Here is a 21,180-nt window from a genome sequence, read left to right as displayed (position 1 = left end):
TAAACAAGAAGTTCTTATCTTAAGCATGTTCAAAACGTAGATGACATATACTTGCATTAAAAGATGCTCAGTGTTTGAAATTCAAATTTAACTAGGTGTCTTGTAATTTTATTTGCTGAACTCGATAACGTTGCCATTATTTTAACACGAAGCTATGAGGCTTGTCTAGGTTCCTGCTGCTTGGTAAGCAGCATATTTACTAGGAAACAAAAACGAGTGTCATTAGAAACAATTTGTTACATTAGCAGGTAGCAACAAAAAGACGGAAGAATCTTGACCCTTTGAGGAACCCGTAACCGATTCAAGTGCCACAAGAGCTGCTTTGATTGATTCCCGCCCCCCTCCATTCTTCTCTTCCAGCAACCAGAAAGAATTGCTTGAGCACTTCTTCCTTTTGAAGTCCCGCCCTTTTGGCTGTCCCCAATGGAGAGTACGCTGTTACTTAAAAGGAGGCGACAAAAGCATCAACGTGGAGTTGAGAGGAGCGGAAGTAGTCAGATTTCGCTGAGGGCCGTAAAGCGGATAGTTTTTTCGCCTTCCGGGTAACGACAGCAGATCGACTGTCAGTGCCGGCTTTCCTCGTGCCGGACCCTTCCTAATTCAATTTCCTTCCCATTCCAGGCCCTTCCCTATCGTCGCCCCCTTCACCTTGGATCATGTTCAAGAAGTAAGGACACGTGTGGCCTCCATCGGCTGCTCACAAAGGCGGTGGGGGTGGGGGTGGGGAAGAGGGCGAGAGCAAAGGTCCTCTTTCTCTCCCCCCCGCCCCTACCATCCTGAATCCCTACTTTTTTTTTTAAATATATATACTACTATGCTCTCACTCAGGACTTGGAACACTTCTTTAAGCTTTTCATCTCTAGTCCTCGACCGGGGTCTGCTCCCATTTTCTTTCTCCTTAACCCTGTTCTGCCCCCTCCGGCAGTGCTATCTCCATTCCTAGGTTTCTACCAATCACATCCTTGCACTGTGATTTAGGGACACATCCTCCTGAGCTGAGGCGAGAGCCCTGCACTCGCTGCCATATGTTTATTAGTTATGAACTGAAAAGGGGAAGGCTTGACTTCCTGGGTCATGGCAGCGAAGGAGTCTGGGTGACAGGAAGCAAGCAGCCTTTCAAGCCTATTGCTTAGCCGCCAGATTAACCTTGTCTTGAAAACAACGTGATAGCCCTGTGTGCTAGTCAGTGTAAGGAAGACAAAAATTCTTTGGAAACCTACCCAGTGGGTTTATCTTCCAGACTTGATAGACACAAAAGGCAAAGGGGGAACATGGGAAAAGGAAGGTGGGTTTGTGCATGAAAATCTGACCAAATCTTTATATGGATCTTAAAATTATCACCACCATTCCTTAAATCAAAAAAATCTCAGCAAACTACGTAACCTGCTGGGGCTCATTCTTTTGTTCTGCTGGGGTTGGTCTTTTGTATTTTAATGTGTGAGGTTTCATTTCTATTAAAAAAAACCCAGGTTTTTATTATGGATGGGAGTCTTATTTTTTTTTCCTTTGAGCAAGAATTTTCAGTAAAAGGCTTTGTGTAGCTGATAATTGATTCTAGCATAACAATTGCTCTGCCCCCATTAATTGTAGCATGCATGGCAGCTTATTCTAATACTGTCTTAAAACATTGGCTTTGTATTATATAAGACAAAAGCAATTTGCTTCATAATTATTTTAAGCATGGGTACTTACTTGGGAATAGATGATTAATTAGAACCTTAGTTTTAGATTTTCTGATTGTTCTGCTTAGCAATGCCCCTTTTATTCCCCTTAAAAATCATTTTCCAGATTTGATGAAAAAGAAAATGTGTCCAACTGCATCCAGTTGAAAACCTCCGTTATTAAGGGTATTAAAAATCAATTGATAGAGCAGTTTCCAGGTATTGAACCATGGCTTAATCAAATCATGCCTAAGAAAGATCCTGTGAAAATTGTCCGATGGTAAGTCCTTGTTTTTCTCCATGTAAAGATTTGAGTAGCTGAATATCATGTTAGATTGTTCTCATTGTAAATGGAAACTATTTTCACATTAGCTGTAGATAATCTAATGATGAGAATAGACAGAATTAATTCTAAACTTGCCAATATTTCTATCTTCAAATATTATCTAAATATATGAAAAATATGTATTTTTTATCAAAGACTTGTTTTTATTTATAATTGGAATTATTTCAGCTTGCTCTTGAGATTTATTTTCACTTGACAATGTAATTATAATAATAAAATGTGGAATGAAATTGGCTGTTGCAGGTCATATTTCCTCTCTGTCCTCTTTAGTTTTCTCTACTGGACAGGTATTTTTTTTATCAGGATCTTTACTGGATTAATAAACATAATGTGTCTGTGTATGTGATTATTTCATGTTATAATTTTAATTGGATGACTTACATTCATTTTTGAAGGAAAATATCTAACTTGGTACTTTGTGACATTTCTCTTGCAGCCATGAACACATAGAAATCCTTACAGTAAATGGGGAGTTACTGTTTTTTAGACAAAGAGAAGGGCCCTTTTATCCAACCCTAAGATTACTTCATAAATGTAAGTCTTGTTAGAAATATGCATTTGGGAATATAAAAATACATAAAAGGAATTGAAAACCATAGGAATGGAAAGTGACTTCTGATAGTTTGTTATTTATTAGTGATAAGTAATAAGGAATATAAAAGTAAAGTGGATCTTCATCTTGTGGTAAGTCTGAAAAATGCAAATTCTCTTATTATTACAGAAAGCCCTCCCCCTACAGAAAATCATCCATTAGTTCATCCATTCAATAAAAGTCTGGTGTGGTGGCTCACAGATGTAATCACAGAGCTTGGGAAGCTGAGACAGGAGATTGACACAATTTTGAGGCCAGTCTGGGCTACCAGGTGATACCCTGCCCCCACACGAAAAAAGACCCCAGAAATATTAATTCAGTAATTATTTAGTGAACTTTTATATGGTTGGCACTAGGGGCTAGCTACTAAGAAGTGCAGTTGTAAGCAAGACAGACATAGTCTGTCCTTATTGTAGTTGGAAGAACAGACCAGTATGTAATTGTAAACATATATATTCATAAACTGATAAGGGCTTTGAAGATTTTTGTTTTAAGTTTGTTAGTAGAGTTCCCTAATAGAGATAATTCTGTGTATGAAAAAGCCTTGGGTAAATGTGGAAGACCCACTTATTCTGATTGAGTTCATGAACAGATGTCATGAAATCAAATAATCTTTATTTCATGCATACATTTACTAATTGCTAGATGACTATATTACAAAAAAATTGAAGGAAGGTATAATTGAATGAGCAAGAACTTTTCAAATGGGAACTAAGTTTTCTGCTTTTTAGTTTGGTATTGTTGTCAAGAGGCAGAAGGAAAGGTAGTGACAGGCTCTATTGATGCTGGATAGTGGTGATTGAATTGTTCTTGTAAAAACAGATTCATTCAATCACAAGGAGATACATTGTTAGTTTCTTGGTATTCCAGAGGTCAGGAGTAGCAAAACTGTTTGGTAAATCTTTAAGCACATGAAATATTTTAATATTTATAAAGCTAATTATAGCCGGGCATTGGTGGTGCACACCTTTAATCCCAGCACTTGGGAGGCAGAGGCAGGTGGATCTCTGTGAGTTCAAGGCCAGCCTGGTCTCTAGGGCGAGTGCCAGGATAGGCTCCAAAGCTACACAGAGAAACCCTGTCTCGAAAAACCAAAAAAAAAATTACAAAAAGAATGAACATATGCACATAAATGTAGGAATTCACAGGAATAGGAAACTAATTCTATATGCTTTGCCAGACCCATAATATCAAGTGTCTATTGTTTACTGTCATACAGAATAAATTTAGTGCTTTAAATAGCCCCTGTAGTCTACCTAGAGGAGTCCTAGGAACCACTGACTTTTTTTTGAAACAATGTTTCTCGGTGTTGTAGCCCTAGCTGTCCTACCCAACATATTGCACATCCCTCCATTTTCTTTTTTGTTTTGTTTTGTTTTTCGAGACAGGGTTTCTCTGTGGCTTTGGAGGCTGTCCTGGAACTAGCTCTTGTAGACCAGGCTGGTCTCAAACTCACAGAGATCCGCCTCTCTCTGCCTCCCGAGTGCTGGGATTAAGGCATTTGCCACCACTGCATGGCTCTACCTCCATTTTCTTTAGGACAGACTCAGAAGGAGAGTTCCTGGGTCAAAGGGTCTTTTCAAGGCTTTTAATGCATGCTGCTAAGTCATTCCAAAGGAAGCTTATACTCATTTGCAAGCTTTGTAGCAGTCTATTAGGATGTGTATTCCTATACTCTTTTCTTGGAAATATTCATCAACTTTGTCAGTAAAGGACAGTGGTTTGGCTTTTATTTTGCAACCATAAGAGTACTATAATTTTGGAAAATACTTGTTTATGTTCTTTGCCATTATCTTGAGTTTTCAGTCATGTTAATTTATACAATTTATTTCTTCTCTTGTAGATCCTTTTATCTTGCCACATCAGCAGGTTGATAAAGGAGCCATCAAATTTGTCCTCAGTGGAGCAAATATCATGTGTCCTGGCTTAACTTCTCCTGGAGCTAAGCTTTATCCTGCTGCCGTAGATACTATTGTTGTATCCTTCCCAGGATTTAACCACTGAAAATTGTTCTTTGTATTCTTGCCATTACTGAAAGAGGAAAGAATATTACATGTGCTTTTAATTTTTATTAGTATTTTCTCAGAAATAGGAGTCTCACTCTGTAGCCAAGGCTAGTCTTGAGCTTGTGATTCTGCCGCCTAAGTCTCCCAACTGCTGGGATTACAGGCATGTGTTATCATACCCTTTTGAAGGAGACTTTTAATTTTGGCTAAAGAGAAATGGGAGATAAACTCAGATCAACCAACCCTGAATTTTTTTTCTTTCTTTTTTTTTTTTTTTTGCAGCATGGTCTTATTATGCTGTCTTGGCTGGACCTGGAGCTCAGTATGTGGTCCAGGCTGGTTTAGAACTCACCCTGTATCCCAAGTTGGTCTCAGAGTGATGGGACTTCTCCTACCTCTGCTTCCTGAATGTTGGGATTATAGGATTATAGGATGGACTAAAGGAGGCATATTCTTGGCCATGAAAAGAAGTGAGAGATAAACTTGGAATCAAGCAACCTTTTTATTTCTTTTTTTTGTCCTTTTTGAGAAGGTGTCTCATGTAGCCCACGGTGGTCTCAAGGATGCGCTAGACCTCATACTCCTGCCTCTACCTTCCAGGTTCTCTAGTTATAGGCATGTGCCATCATTCTTGTTCCCCCTCCCACATTTTTGTTTTTTTTTTTTTTTGAGACAGCGTTTCTTTTTGTAACCTTGGCTGTCCTGGAACTCGCTTTGTACACCAGGCTGGCCTCAAACTCGCAGAGATCCACTTGCTTCTCCGCCTCCGGTGCCGTCACCATCCCTGAGTTGGCTCCCCCTTTTCAATCTTTTTTTTCCAGATAAGTTTTTTAAAGCAATTTTACATGTGTATGCAATGTCTTATAATCACACCCCCTCCTCTTATGCCCACTACATTCTCTGTATTTTTTTGAGACAGAGTCTTACTATGTAGCCTTGGCTGGCCTAGAGCTTGTTATATAGATCAGGCTGACCTCGAACTCAACAAAGATCTGCCTGTCTTTGCCTTCTGAGTGTTGGGGTTGAAGGTATGTGCCACAATACCCAGTTTTCTTTTGTTTTTGGTTTTCCTTTTTTTTTTTGAGACAGGTTCTGACTGGCTTAGATTTTACTATGTAGCCCAGGCTATCCTTGACATTGTTATACTCTTGCATCTGCCTCTTGACTGCTGGGATTATAGATGTTTACCACTATTCCCAGTTCCCTTCTTTTATGAAAGTCTAAAACTGGCCTTCACTTTACTATGTAGCCAACACTAGTCTTGAACTCCTTGTTCGTGGGTTGTGAGATTACTGGCATATACTATCATGCCTGATTTCTTTTTTAACTTCATTTTTGAGACAGGGTTTCTCTGAGTAACAGCCCTGGCTGTCCTGGAACTAGCTCTCTAGATGAGACTGGCCTCGAACTCAGAGAGATCCACTTGCCTCTGCTTCCCCGAGTGCTGGGATTAAAGGTTTTCAATACCACCTCCCGGATCTTTTTTATTTCTTTAAAAAAAATTTCTATTGTTTGTGTGTATGTGTAGGTAAGAGAACGACTTTCAGGAGTCAATTCTCTTTCTACTATAGGATCTTGGGCTAGAAATCAGCTCATCAGGTCTATATCTTAAGCACTTCTACGGTCTGAACCATTTTGCCCTCCCTTTTTATTTCTTGATTACAAATTATGTTTCATTTTATGTGGATTCATAGAAGATAACTGAAAAGTTATGAAGGAGTTCCAGGGCCATTGCAGCCTGTTTATGACCCATGATCACACTTGGGATGCATTCTGAAACTTGATTATCAATGGGTTATAGGAGATTGGGTTGTATTCCTCTTTTGCACGTGACCTTGTCACTTTAACATTTAATTTGACTATCCAGATATAGTGGAGTAAAAGCATTCAAGAAGGAACTGAATTGAGGCAGCAGGTATAGTTTCTCACATCTCAAATAACAACTCTGTATTAGGAGAAATATTAGAAGTCCTCAATATTTATTATTTTTTTATTTTTGGGGGGGGTTTTCAAAACAGGGTTTCTCTGTGTAGCTTTGGAGCCTATCCTGACATTCGCTCTGGAGACCAGGCTGGCCTCGAACTCACAGCGATCCGCCTGCCTCTGCCTCTTGAGTGCTGGGATTAAAGGTGTGCACCACCAACGCCCCGCTCAATATTTATTTTTAAAATTCACTTTGTGTGTGTGAGAGAGAGAGGTGGTGGCAGTTATCTTGTGCTGTGTAGCCTGGATTAGCCTGGAACTTGAGAGGTAGCCCAGGGTGGCCTTGAATCTTCCTGTCTCAGCGTCCCAGTGCTGGGCTTACAAGTATCCATTACTACACCCAGCCTAAAAAATTGAAGATTTGTTTGGACCTGAGAACATATTTTCTCTATGAAAAATGTGTATTTTTGTATTTAAAAATAACCTTGGCCAGGCAGTGGTGGTGCACACCTTTAGTCCCAGCACTCGGGAGGCAGAGGCAGGTGGATCTCTGTGAGTTTGAGACCAACCTGGTCTATAAGAGCTAGTTCCAGGACAGCCTGCGAAGCCAGAGAAACCCTGTTCCAACCCCCGCCCCCAAATCTTGATATGTAGCACAGCTGGCCTTGAACTCACTGTTATTCTCCTAGTTCAGCTTTCCCAAGTACTAGGATTATAGGTGAGTATCACCACTCATTACACACACACAGAGAGGGGGAGATGTTTTAAGATTTTTAATATATCCTACTTGAAAATATTTAAATAGAATTTTTTGAGAAAATGTCTAGTCTTGAATTCTTGGTGATCTGCCTGTATCAGCTCTCAAGTTCTCAAGTGTTGGATCACAGGCATGAACGATGTCTGGCTAGGGCTTTTGTTTGTTATTTTAAGACAGGGTCTCTCTTATGTAGTCCTGGGTGTCCTGGAATTTATATGTGCTTACCTCATGGAGATCCACCTGCCTCTGCCTCCTGAACGCTGGGATTGAAGGCATGCACCACCACTCCTGACTAAGGATGAATTTTTAAATATAGCTCATTTGGAAGGACTATATGGCCACCAGACTGAATGTCTTAGTTTGTGTTCCTACAGGTCTCATTAGAAAAGAAGGTGGCAGATATTAATAATGAATGTAATAGGTCAAATAAATGCATTTAGAGACACTGCAGTGTAGCTTCAAACAAGGATCTAGTGAGACCTTCTTAAGAAATAACCACAGGCCAGATGATGGTGGCTCATGCCTTTAATCCCAGCACTCAGGGAAGCAGAGGCAGGCGGATCTCTATGAGTTTGAGGCAGCCTGGTCTAAAGAGAGAGTTCCTGGACAGCCAGGGCTAGACAGAGAAACCCTGTTTCAAAAAAACCAACCCCCCCCCAAAAAAAAAGAAGAAGAAGAAGAAAAAAGAAATAACCACAGGAACAAAAAAGCAATATAACCTATTTAACTTTTTTTCAAGAAAGGCACATGGATCTGTAAGTAGTGGTGTACACCTGTATTCCCACCACCTGAGAAGCTGAGACAGGACAAGTGCCATGAGTTCAAAGCCAGGCTGGAGTACATGAGAATTTGTTTAAAGGTTATATTTATGCCATGAATAGGACTAAGTGATTCTGCATCATTTCCATTTTGCAGCTATATTAGCTGTTAAATAAGTTTTTGTCCATTAGGACAGGATTCCATCTTCTGCTTTGTCATAGACAGAGTAGTCACTTGCCTCGGGGTGAGAACAGGAACAAGGAAGTCACTGTGGAGTGTCGGAACACATTTAAAGATGTGTCTCAACGGGATATGGTAACTTACACTTGGAATCCCAGCATTTGGAAGGCTGAGGCAGGAAAATTGCCATTGGTTTGAGGCCAGCCTCAAAAACAAAAATAAAAACATAAACAAAAATACCACAGTATAGTGGTAGGTACATGCTTTTAGCACTCATGAGGATCTTTGTGAATTTGAGACCATCCTGGTCTACATAGTACCATATTAGCCCGGGCTACATAGTGTGACCCAATCTTTAAAAAAAAAAAGTGCATTGTGTGCCTTGTGCTCAAGAGAAGGCTTTCTCTTTTGTGGCATTTATACCTAAAGGATAGAATAAGTTGTGTATGTGTTAGACACACATTGTATTGACATAGATACTAGTCACATACTAGGTGCTCAGATATTTGTGCTACACTGAATGGACCACTGGAAAAGCCAGTGGAGAGAAGTATTCTATGAGGATCTGGTTACCTTTTTGTTTATAGATTTAAAAAGTGGTATGTTTTCAGTTCTGGAATTTTCCTTGACTGGAAGATTTCCTAGTACCTAAACTTTACCATCACCCTCTACCCCCTTTTGGAGATGCAGTTTTACTCATTTGAAATAATAGATTTACAGGAATTGCAAAAATAGAGATTCTGTGTATATTTGAACTCAAAACAAACACTGCAGCATAAATCAGAAACTTAAAAGGATAACCAAAATCATTGTTTCTGTTGTATATAGGTTGAAGCTGTTACAAGGGGCTCTTCAAAAACACAATGGAAATGTATATTTTTGAGACAGTCTTGTTATGTAACATAGAGCTGACCTTAAACTAGCTACGTAGCTCAGGCTCAGACTCTCCTGAAATTTACAGTTTTCCTTCCCTAACTTTCTGAGTGGCAATTATCAGCTTGTATCTTGCCCAGCTGAAATATAAATATTATCTTATGTGTCATTTATATAAAGCCACCATTTGTTGGTGGAAATAACTAAAACAATTGATAGATATTTCACATATTTTAGTATTCATCTGCAATAAGCTTTATCTTCTTTTTGCCTGACTTTCTGGTTTGGTTCGTAAGAGGTGCTGTACTGATATTTGGCTTGAAACTATAAAGTGACTGATTCATTTGGGATTTATTGTATATTTATATTGTATCCAAAGACCCCTAGGTTCCTGCTCTTAAGGAATCAGTGGTCTAGGAGAGAACAAAAGATGGGCTCAAATGGCAAAACAATCATTGTTTCTCACACTTCCCTTCCCCAAATTGAGGAATAGTTTTCTTAGCTTGTTTCCAGGCAATCATGGCAGAAGGAAAGCAACATGCTTTGTGTGTTGGCGTCATGAAGATGTCTGCAGAAGATATGTAAGTCTCACTTTAGGCTCCCTTAACTGAAATATGAGTGGTAGCTCAGGAAGTATCAGTTACAGGGGAAGTTTGATGGCATTCATACTGCATCTTTAAAATATCTAAGCAAAGTAGCTCATTTCTTACTTTTCGTAACACTTAAGAAGCCATTACAACTCGTTTTGTTGTTAGGGTTATATCCTTAAGCATTTTGAAATGAAACATGTGCTAAAACAGGTGTTTTATACCAATGTGTATGGTACTTTAGGATTTTCTCTTTACAATCTAGATTAAATTGGTGATAAGGGGTGTGTATTTCACTGCTAGCTTTAAAAACACACATATACAGCTGGGTGTAATAGCACATGACTGTAATACTAGCACTTGGGAGGTGGAGGCAGGGCATTGCAAGTTTGGGGTTACTTGAGACTACAAAGTGAGACTGTCTCAAAAACAATGATATAGTTCAGCACTATACACATTTTACATTCTGATCTGGTGATAGAAAAAAATGTAGCATGTTCCCAACCTATATAACCAAATTTCTACTAATTTTGCTTTGGGATTTAGTGTGTTGATATTTGTCTATTTTGTTGATATCATTCTGTTTGATTGCTTGATAGACTGCTAAAGTCAGTATTTTATTTATTTTCTGGGTTTGTTTTTCCCCCCCAAGACAGGGTTTCTTTGTGTTGCCTAAGCTGTCCTGGAACTCACTTTGTAGACCAGGCTGCTCTCATATTCACAGAGAACCACCTGCCTCTGTCTCCTAAGTTCTGGGATTAAAGGCATTTACCACCAACATCCTGCTATTTTTGGGTTTTTGAGACAGGGTCTCTTGTAGCCCATGTTGACCTTGAATTTACCATGCAGTTGAGGATAATCTTGTATTCCCGATCTGCCTTCAGTTCTGGGATTATGGGTGTGTGCTACCACACCCACCTTTAGAATCATTTTAAATATGAATTTCAAGAATGATTATGTGGCTCATTGGTGGAGTGCTTGTGTAGCATGCGTGAGGTCCTGGGTTTGATTCTGTAGTACCACAAAAACCAAATAGCCAACTAAAGGAAAAGTCAGATCAACCAAATCCCCAAACCCCACAAACTGCTACAGAGCACTGTAGTTTAATGTAGACAATAATGTTATAGCAATAAATTTCTTACATGTTGCTCAATGATTATAAAGTAGCAAGACACTTTGGATTTTGTTTCTCATGAATAAATAAGCCTATAAAATTCATAAAACCTGTTTATGTATTTTTTCTTTCTACAGCGAGAAAGTCAACAAAGGAATTGGCATTGAAAATATCCATTATTTAAATGATGGGCTGTGGCATATGAAGACATATAAATGAGCCTCAAAAGGAATGTGCTTGGGCTCAATATGGAGATTATGCTATATCTGTGTTTGTGACTGTGTGTGACCGCATGAATACAATGCCCGTGTGGCTTTGCTGAATAAATTTGACGGATGCTAAAATTCTGTTAGCTTCAAATTATTTTAACGTAAACATAAATTATGACTGGGTAGCAAACTTGGACATTAAAAGGTTATCTGGTAAGTAACTCAGCAGACAAGTCAATGTCCTATTTAGGTTAATGATATAAGATTGATAAATGTGTTTGCCAGTTTACGGTGGATACCTAGATAGTTTGTTTAGTTATGGGGCTGGAAGCTAGATTTGGAATTTTGTTCCATTAATCAGAGGCACCCAGCAGTGTTCCCTTGTTTGTGTGTGTGTTTGTTGTTGTTTTAAATTTCACTATAAAATGTTCCAAACATATTCTAAAATATGGATAATAGTATAATTATTAATAGTATAATTATTAATAGTATAATTAACTGCCTTCATCAGCCTGCTTCACTTTTTGACTAGTCTTCTTTAATTTATTCTTGTTTTCTTCCCTATTCCCCAGTGAAGCAAGTCTTAGCTCATTTCACCTGTAACTACTTTAATATGTTTCTTTAAAAAGATAGTCTTTAAAAAAATGATCACAATGCCCTGAAGATGCTTAAAAAGTTATTTTCTAATATGACCAACTATCTAAACATGTCAGATTACCTCGATTATCTCTTTTCAAGTTTTATAAACTGTTAGTTTCCTTGAGTTAGGGACCAGACAGGATTCATTTTTGTTGTTGTTGTTATTTTTCGAGACGGTTTCTCTGTGTAGCTTTGGAGGCTGTCCTGGAATTCACTCTGTAGACCAGGCTGGCCTCGAACTCACAGAGATTTGCTTGTCTCTGCCTCCCGAGTGCTGGGATTAAAGGTGTGCGCCACCACCACCTTTTGTCTTTTTAAATCATTTAAGCAATGTGGTTTTCGGAAGTTCCGATGTTCTTTATTGTCCCCCCCCCCCCCCGCCCCGCCATTGTTTCAGTGCCCCTTGTACACAGGAATGTAGCATATACAATCCTGTGGCAAAACAGGCTTCATCCACCCTAAGGTTCATGTGTAGTGCCTTCTTGAGTCAAATCATGCCATGAAATATTTAACCTTTCCGCTTTGTGTTCCACTATATTCCCTGCAAAATGTGTATTTCCTATCCTGAGGGCAATGGACCACCTGTAGAAAGAACAGTAATCTGTTTTGGAGTTAAAAGAATACTTGTGAGTTTCAGTGATAAAGGCCTTCCTCCCACTGACCTTGTTAGGCTAGTGTCTCAGCCATCTCCTTTTGGTCGTTTACCGATCTTGACCTGTGGTTTTCTTTTTCAGATGGACACAGACATTTACAAGCTTGTGGTGACCGAGTTACAGTTAGACGTTGGTGAGAATGGTGAGGGTCGATAGTAAAGAGGGATCATGCAGCTAGCTGTTCTAGCTGGGCCTCCCAGGATGTAACATAGGTGAATACAGATAGAAGAGCTGATCCTCAGATTGGCAAGCCATTCCCCAATGAGGGACCATGTAAGACTTGCAGATTTCCCAGTTAGAATATAAATATATTACTTTGTGTAATGGGCCAACATAGGGGAAACAATTAGTGAACAAGGAGGTTCTTGGTAAATACAGAGAGCAAAGAACGGTTGGTAACTTGGGATAATTCATCTGGACTGGGGTAAGGCTTGGAGAATTTTTCCTGCTTCTTCCTGAATTAGAATGCTTATCACTGCCAAAATCTTGTCTTTCCTAGCCTGTAGAGATGCCCTGTATCCTTTTCAAGTTCTGTCTAATATTTTCCTCTTATTGTGACAGTTGCATTTTATAGCTTAAAGCATATTGCTCGATTTGATAGTTATTCTTGGAAGATAAAAAAGTCTTGCTGGATGTGGTGGCGTACACCTTTTATCCAAGCACTCATGCAGCAGAATCTCTGAGTACAAGGCCAGCCAGATGTGCATAGTGACATTTTGTCTCAAAACATTTATGCTGACTTACTGATTTCAAATTCATGTCTCTAATTCTGAGGCAGAAGTAAACATTTTGATGCCTCTAGCTTCTTATAGTCCCAAAAATAATGTATACACCACTTGTGCCAAAAAAAAAAAACAAGCCTTGAGCCTTTCATTTTGCTGATAAAGTCATGTTATTGACCACGATTGTGTGGAGCAAACAGTCAAGAGCATGGCACACAGAAACATAAACTGGGGAAGTTAAAAGTTTATGTTGCCTGCTTTCTAGAATAATTGATCCTTGTACCTAACCACTGTCACAGTGGCTGTAGAGAGCACTTTCAAAATAGCAACATCAAGCCAGGCGTTGGTGGCACACACCTTTAATCCCAGCACTCGGGAGGCAGAGGCAGGTGGATCTCTGTGAGTTCGAGGCCAGCCTGGTCTCCAGAGCGAGTGCCAGAATAGGTCCAAAGCTACACAGAGAAACCCTGTCTCGAAAAAACAAACAGAAATGTATTCAACATCAATATTTGTGCTTGCTTTTCTACTATGCTAAGGTACAAAGTATATTGCCTGCCTCTCCTGAGTTTGAGGCCCCATCTCATGAATTTTAATCAGAGGTGCTTCTCTCCTTGTGCAAGCCTTTTCAGTTTTTTCCCCAGTTTTTTTTTTTTTTTTTTTTTGAGACAGGGTTTCTCTGTGTAACAGCCCTGGCAGAAAGATGCGGCACTTTATTGCAGCATGCTTGAAGGAAACTTTCATTTACCTGTATTCTTGAGAGTAATACAGAGAGGGTCTGTTATCTTTTGAGCAATGTGACACTAGTTGCAAGTTTCAAAATTAAATCTGTGTCAGACTTAACTTACATTCTAGCTATTCTTTTTTTTTGGTGTGGGGGGGTTGAGACACGGTTTCTCTGTAGCTTTGGAGCCTATCCTGGCACTCTCTGGAGACCAGGCTGGCCTCGAACTCACAGCGATCCGCCTGCCTCTGCCTCCCAAGTGGTGGGATTAAAGGAGTGCGCCACCAACGCCCAGCCATTCTAGCTATTCTTGTGTAGTTGGCTCATTTTCACTGAGCCCAAGTCAGTTGAACTCAATAGGTTTTGTTCCTATATAGAATAGCACAAAGGAAAAATACGTAAGAAGCTCTTGCAATTAAGGGGCTTCAAGTGTAGTGGGTATAGAAAATTTCATGAAGAAAAACATGGGCAATGGTGATAGGCCCAAGACCGATTTATAAAGTCAGTATTAATTATAATACGTTTCCAATTTTAGTTATCAGAGCTTTGCGAATTTGTGTTGGGTGTTGTGGCTCACAATTTTAACCACAGCACTTTGGAAAGCAGAGATAGGCAGATCTCTGAGTTTGAGGTCAGTGTCATCTATACAGCGAGTTCTAGGATAGGGCTATATGGTGTGACCCTGTCTCAAAAAAAATTTACAAATTACACATAAATGAGCTATACAAGCACCTCTTATATTGTATCCAGTATGAAGTTTTTTTTTTAAAAAAAAGAAAATCCAGCCAGGCGGTGGTGGCGCACACCTTTAGTCTCAGCACTCGGGAGGCAGAGGCAGGCAGATCTTTGTGAGTTCAAGACCAGCCTCGTCTACAAGAGCTAGTTCCAGGACAGCCTCCAAAGCCACAGAGAAACCCTGTCTTGAAAAACAACAACAACAAAAAATCCAAATGTAGGAATGGAGATATAAGATAACTCAGTGGTTCAAGAGCACAGGCTGCTATTTCGGAAGACTGGCTTAAGTTCCTAGCAACCCCATGGTAGCTCACAACTGTCTGGACCTCTGGTTTCAGAGGATCTAGACGAGCCTCCATTGGTACCAGGCACATACGTGCTGTATACACATCCATGTAGGCAAAACACATAGCACACAATAGAGAAATCTTTTAAAAAATCCATAGGCTTTGGGGTTGTAACAGTTGACCATCCCAGATTGGATGGTTATCCCACAGTTCGGTGCCTTAAAGCTTGAGCAGTCAGTCTTCTAGCAGTCTTGTGTTTTGCTACTGTTCTGTTAGCACCTGCCCTACCCACCCCCCAGGACTGGAGGGTGAACCCAAGACTTTGTAAATGCTAAGCAAGTGCTCTGACACTGGACTGTATCCCCAGTCTTTTTATTTTGAGGCAGGATCTCATTAATTGACCTAAGTTGGCCTTGAGCTTGCTCTAGAATCCAACAGTCCTTGAACTTGCAGTCCTCTTGCTTCAGCCTCTCAGGAAACTAGGATTATGGGCTGCATCACCAGGACCAGCTTGTTTTCTTTTATCTCTTAAAAAAAACATTATCAACTGTAAACTAAACCAGCTGGATTTCTTTCTTTCTTTCTCTCTTTCTTTCTTCCTTCCTTCCTTCCTTCCTTCCTTCCTTCCTTCCTTCCTTTCTTCCCTCCTCCCTTTCTTTATTTCAAGGGTAGTCTTGAACATTTCCAAATTGAGGGATTTGATATTCCCCAAATAAAATCATATGATACTTGTCAAATAATTCTATACAAGTAAGTTTCCCATCTAAACACATCGTAACTGAGGATACACTATTTCTAGGTATAGTGCTTTAGAAGAAAAATGAGTAGCAATTTGCTAAATTTGTAGAGGTATTCCATTTTTTGTTGGTCATGGTAACATAAACACAGCAAGTATGTATTAATGGAAATATGGATGTATACCCAAACAAAATATGGTAAATATTTTAATTTTGTTCCTTAATATTGAGTATATCTCTCTCAATGTTCTACAGAAAACTCAAAATGATTTCAATTTCTAAAGGAGTATCTACTAAAATTGATTTGTAATGAAAGAAAAACAGCGAAAACATAAATCCTGTGTCAATATAACTATGACTTGAGGTCTCAAGCAACCATAAACGTGCTGTATGAGAAGGCCATTCATTGGGCCGAACCAAGACCTCTGAATGTGGGTGCCAGCTAGGAGTCCTGGGCAATCTATGGGACCTCTAACAGTGGAGCTGGTATTTATCCCTAGTGCATAGGTGGACTTTGGGAGCCCATTCCCTATGGAGGGATACTGTTGCAGCCCAGATGCATGAAAGAGGGCCTGGGCCCTCCCCCAGATTGATGTGACAGACTTTGATGGCCCCCCATGGAGGGCCTCACTATCCTTGGGGAGTGGGAGGGCAAGGGAATGGGGGATTGATATGTAAAATAAAATCGTTTCTAAAATAAAAAATAAAGAAGATACTAAAAGTTGATTTTTAAGAAAAAAAAGTAGGCCAATAAAATATTTTAGAAACCCTGTAGAGCATATACATTAAATATGTTACAATCATATTAACACAGCAAAAATGAGAGCAATTATAACTCTTAGTATCATAGTCTTACAGCAGTTTGTAATGAAGCCTTACCAGTCTGTGTAAAGACTGATGTATGTAAATGAATGATATTTTTTTATTTTATGCTTTCTGTGTATATCTTTAGTAAAGCATTTGTGGCAGGAATAGTGAGACTTACCATCTGTAACATCAGTTTGTTTAGTATTGTATTAAAACCAGTTAATTCCCAGTAAAGGGTTACAGTGACATCAGATCTGGGTGAATGAATAAAACTGAGGGTCAGTTTTAAAATCAGCATTAGAATTAGGTTCAGTGTGGTGGTATGTGCCTGTAGTCCTAGCACTTGTGAGACCTAAGCAGGACTACCATGAACTCAGATTGAGCCCTGCTACTTCCGGAGATGTGCCTGAAAAACAAAAAAGAACCCAGGTATGGTAGTGCGCCTCTATAATTGCCTCCAATCCCGTTACTCAGAAGGCTGGGGGAGGCAGATTGAGGCTTGAAGACCAGCTTATTCTACCTCATCTCTAAAGCCAACCTTTCAGTGGATAAAATCTGTCATAGGACGGATTAAGGGAGAAACTCAGGAGTTTCTTCTGATATTGTTGATTAGGAGCAGTTCATTAATCCCAGGTGAATGTGAGTTCTAGGCCAGCCTGGACTACATAGGTGCTATTTCCAACAACAAAACCCTGAAATGAAAAAGTCACAGGGAGGGAATTAACAGTTGCTTTAGAGTAACAATTGAAGAACACTAAATTTTATCCTCCAATACTCTGAGAAATAGACAAAGTAGTAAAAATAATTTCTACTTAAAACCCTAGTTGGAGAGAATGCCATGCCTCATTTACTAATGTCAGTTTATAACTAAATGGATTGTTTTGGCAGTTAGTATGTTTGGGACCTGATGCCTCAAATGGATAAAGAAAACTTGATTAGAGGAAGGAAAGATGTGCACCTATCAGAAGTAGTTAATTAAAAAGAGAAGTACAGGTGCCAGTTTTACATGCGCACTAGTTCAGTGGTTTATGGTGTGTAGCAGACTTACAATTTTGAAATGTAGGAGTGTTTTGCCTGCATGTCTGGGCACCACTTGTATGTTTGGTGCTCAGGGAGGCCAGAAGAAAGCATCAGATTCCCTGGAACTGGCGTTAAGATATTCATGAGCTACCATGTGTCTTCAGAGAATGAACTTGGGTCCTTTAGAAAAACAATTGCCCTCAACCACTAAGCTATCTCTCCAACCCATTAATATTAGCATGCACGCCATTGCTTTTTCTTTTAGGCGAAAACTAGAAACACAGACAAATCTATCAAACCATCCAAACATTTTCAAAAGATTTCTCTTTTCCCCTAGAGGAAAGGTCTTGCTATGTGTATAGTCCAAACTGCCCTGAACTCCTGATCCTCCTGTCTCAGTCCCTTGAGTACTTGGGTTACCATGCCCACCAACGCCTGGCTAATGCCCAGCTTTTCAAATACTTAATTTCAGTCAGGGTGAATGGGGACCAATAAATGATAGGGTATAATAAATTATTTACTCCCCTCAAGTTCACGTAAGTAGCCGGGTGTTGGTGGCGCACGCCTTTAATTCCAGCACTCAGGAGGCAGAGGCAGGCAGATTTCTGTGAGTTCGAGGCCAGCCTGATCTGCAGAGTGAGTTACAGGACAGCCAAAGAGAAACCCTGTCTCAAAAAAACCAAACCAAACCAAACCAAATTCAGTTTTCCTTGTTCATCAATGGAAACCTACTGGGAAGTCTAAGATCTGGAAGCTCATTTTTATTCTTACTGATTTCTGTTTCGAAAGGGGATATTCCTTGTCCCCCAAGATTGACGTTGCCTTATGCTAATGCCCTGAGGCTTGGAAACTTGCAAACCAGTATGATGATATAGCTCGGGCTAGGCTTGATTTCATAATCCTCTTGCTTGCAGAACTCAGGATGACAAACTGTAGCCATCTTGCCCAACCTGACTTGTAAAAAATGCCGAATTTGCTTCCTTATTCAATAACTTCAGGGCTTATTCTTCTGGTTCTTTATATTGACATTCTCAAGTTTGTCATGATGAGAAATATATTCTATGCAGAATGGCTCTTACCTATTCAATTGGTGCTCCAGGGGGCTTGCAAGATGGCTCAGTAGGTAAGGGTTCTTGCTGCCAAGGCTGACAACCTGAGTTCAGTCCCCGGGACCCACTGGTGGAAAGAGGAAAATGACTCCCTCAAGTTGTCCTCTGACTACCACATACAGGTGGTGCCACGTGAACATGCGCACACTAAATAAATAAATGTAAAAAATTGGAAAATGATGTTATCTAAACTTTTTAAAGCCAAAATTCACTTCACTTACATATCTGACCTTAATTGGTGAGGGTGAGGAGTATTTTTTGTCCTGTACCTTCTTGGAAGCTTTTTTTCTTTTTTTTATTTTAAACAATCTTATTTTATGTACCAGTCCCAGTTCTGTCTCCCTCCTGTCCTCCCACCCCCCCACTATTCTCCCCATCCCACCCCCATTCACTCCTCAGGGAGGGTGAGGCCTCCCATGGGGAATCATCAAAGTCTGCTACATCATTGGCCCTCCCCCCTGTATCTAGGCTGAGAAGTATACCTCCATGGGGAAATGGGCTTCCAAAGCCCATTTGTGCACTAGGGATAAATACTGGTTCCCTTTCCACGGACCCTCATGTAGCCCAGGCTAGCATGGAACTTACTCAATGTATGGAGGATAACCTTGAACTTCTCCATCTCTGGCCTCTACCTCCTAAGTACTGGGACTACAGTTGTGCACCACTAGACCCCTTTTTATTTTTTATCTTTATTTTTTCTTTCTCTCCATTTTTTCTAAAATTAGAAACAAGATTCTTTTACATGTCAATCCCAGTTCCTTCTGTCTCCCCTGCCCCCCTACCTATCCCATACCCTTTCTGCTCTCCAGGGAGGGTGAGACTAGGCCTCTTTTTAATGCAGGGCTGGAGATCAAACTCAGGACCTCCTGCATACTAGGCAGGCACTGTAGCAATTAAGCTACATCCCTAGTCCCTAAAGTTTTTTTTTTTATTTTCTTGTATAAGCATTTAGACTTAAAATTCAATTTTAAAAAACTGAATTTTGGGGGCTGGAGAGATGGCTCAGAGGTTGAGAGCACTGTCTGTTCTTCCAGAGGGCCTGGGTTCAATTCCCAGCACCCACATGGCAGCTCACACCTGTCTATAACTCAGGTTCCATGGCTTCTGACACCCTCACACAGACATGCATGCAGGCCAAACACCAATGAACATAAAATAAAAATAAATGTAAAAAGAATATTATGTTTTTATTGTCAGACTCCCCGGAGCCGGAGTTACAGGTGATTTTGAACCTCCCCATGTGTATCCCAGGAGCCAAACTCAAGTCCCCTGGAAGAGCAGTAAGTTTGTTAAGTGCTGAACCATCGCCACACACACACACACACACACACACACACACACACACACACACACACACGCACACAATACTCACACTATACACATACACTACAAACACACTATACAAAAAAGAGAATATTATGTTTTAAAAAAATATTTGAATACAGATTTTTTTTTTTTGAGACAAGGTTTGTCTGTAGGTTGGAGCCTGTCCTGGAACTCACTCTATAGATCAGGTTGGCCTCAAACTCAGAGATACACCTGTCTGTGCCTCCCAAGTGTTGGGATTAAAGGCTTGTGCCACCACTGCCCAGCCAAATACAGATTTAAAACAGCTTCATTAAGCATAGTAATAGCTACATCTAAGACATCATCTACTAAATAGCTTTCAAAACATGACTGGAAGGTATTTTTTCATATACTACTTTATTGCTTTCAAAAGAGTACAAGAGAGCCAGGTGTTGGTGGTGCACGCCTTTAATCCCAGCACTTGGGAAGCAGAGGCAGGAAGAGGAAAAGGGAAACAAAACAGATAGCATTCCCCACGTGTCCACCATGCACAAACTCTTCTCATATATTTTCATTCATTTTTTATGGTTCTGTGGGAGCAGCTTTTAAGTTTTTTACAAATGGGGACACTAATGGGTGATTTAAATTACCTGAAGATGCATAGCTACTAAATGGCAGGAATGGAATCTGAATCTAAGTACCCAGCTGCAAAGCCGGAAAACTTTCCCATGACACTCCATAAATGTTAATCTTGGCCCACAGTTGAATCCTCTTTGTGGGTCATGAGAGGGAAGTGTACATTGGTAATCTTCTGTTTCACACCGGGTTAACAGGGGGTAGTGTTCATATGGGGTGTGGGGAGTGCTTACACAATCTTACAATGGCAGGATGCACTAGGAGAACCCATTGAAACTGAGCTCAGTTCTGAGAGCTGAGCTGTTGCTACTACTCAGTCACCTTGAAGCCAGGTGATTTATGTCCATGTAAAGGTTGTGGCGATTAGGGGCTTTTGCTGGATCCTTAATGATACAAGGGAATAGCTAGTTATATGGGAGTAATTCCAACACTCAGGGGGCTGAGGTGGAGGATCTTTGAGGCTAGAGCACTGACTGCACCATGCACAGACTGTCTTTTAAAAAACATGGCAATTAGACAAGTGCAACATGCAAAGACAGACCTAATAATTGCTTTGAAGATAGTTGGGAGAAGATATTAATGATGATTAAAGTTAATGAGTAGTTTGGATTCATTTGTATAAGGGGGAAAGTTGAGATGTCTAATTGATGTTTTGCTTCAAATACAATAATTTCATTTTGAAGGTGATGGACCCCTGACTGAACTCATGCAATGTGATGGCCTGGAGCCTACTAAAAGTCAGGTTCCAGTTTCCATTTCATTCAACACAACCCCAAACAGGACTTTTGGGTGTTTTCTCCCATTCACATTTTAAAACTGT

At 40.1% G+C, this 21,180-nt stretch overlaps 1 protein-coding gene and 1 long non-coding RNA gene across 3 annotated transcripts; one reads left to right on the top strand and one right to left on the bottom strand.

Annotated features, from left to right (window-relative positions):
* Positions 1–341: 341 nt before the first annotated feature.
* On the top strand, positions 342–11,142 carry Mcts1 (MCTS1 re-initiation and release factor). Of its 2 annotated transcripts, none has more exons than XM_027433545.2 (6): positions 342–667; positions 1,789–1,941; positions 2,444–2,541; positions 4,443–4,576; positions 9,611–9,678; positions 10,936–11,142. In XM_027433545.2, exons 1-6 carry the CDS (start codon positions 657–659, stop codon positions 11,015–11,017), a joined length of 546 nt encoding a protein of 181 aa, XP_027289346.1. In that variant the 5' UTR covers positions 342–656; the 3' UTR covers positions 11,018–11,142. The 2 variants fall into 2 exon arrangements, with proteins under 2 accessions (XP_027289346.1, XP_027289345.1); XM_027433544.2 differs by lacking the exon at positions 342–667 and adding an exon at positions 829–1,285.
* LOC118239429 lies at positions 4,313–18,579 on the bottom strand. Its single transcript, XR_004771494.1, has 2 exons — positions 18,408–18,579; positions 4,313–4,630 (listed from the first exon to the last, which is right to left on the bottom strand). It is a non-coding gene; the product is annotated as an uncharacterized LOC118239429 (long non-coding RNA).
* Positions 18,580–21,180: the final 2,601 nt, after the last annotated feature.

Source organism: Cricetulus griseus, chromosome X (genome assembly GCF_003668045.3).
Source record: "Cricetulus griseus strain 17A/GY chromosome X, alternate assembly CriGri-PICRH-1.0, whole genome shotgun sequence".
Taxonomy (NCBI): Eukaryota; Metazoa; Chordata; class Mammalia; order Rodentia; family Cricetidae; genus Cricetulus; species Cricetulus griseus.
The sequence above is the reverse complement of the archived record's forward strand: the minus strand, read 5'-3'. Positions and strand labels throughout refer to the sequence as shown.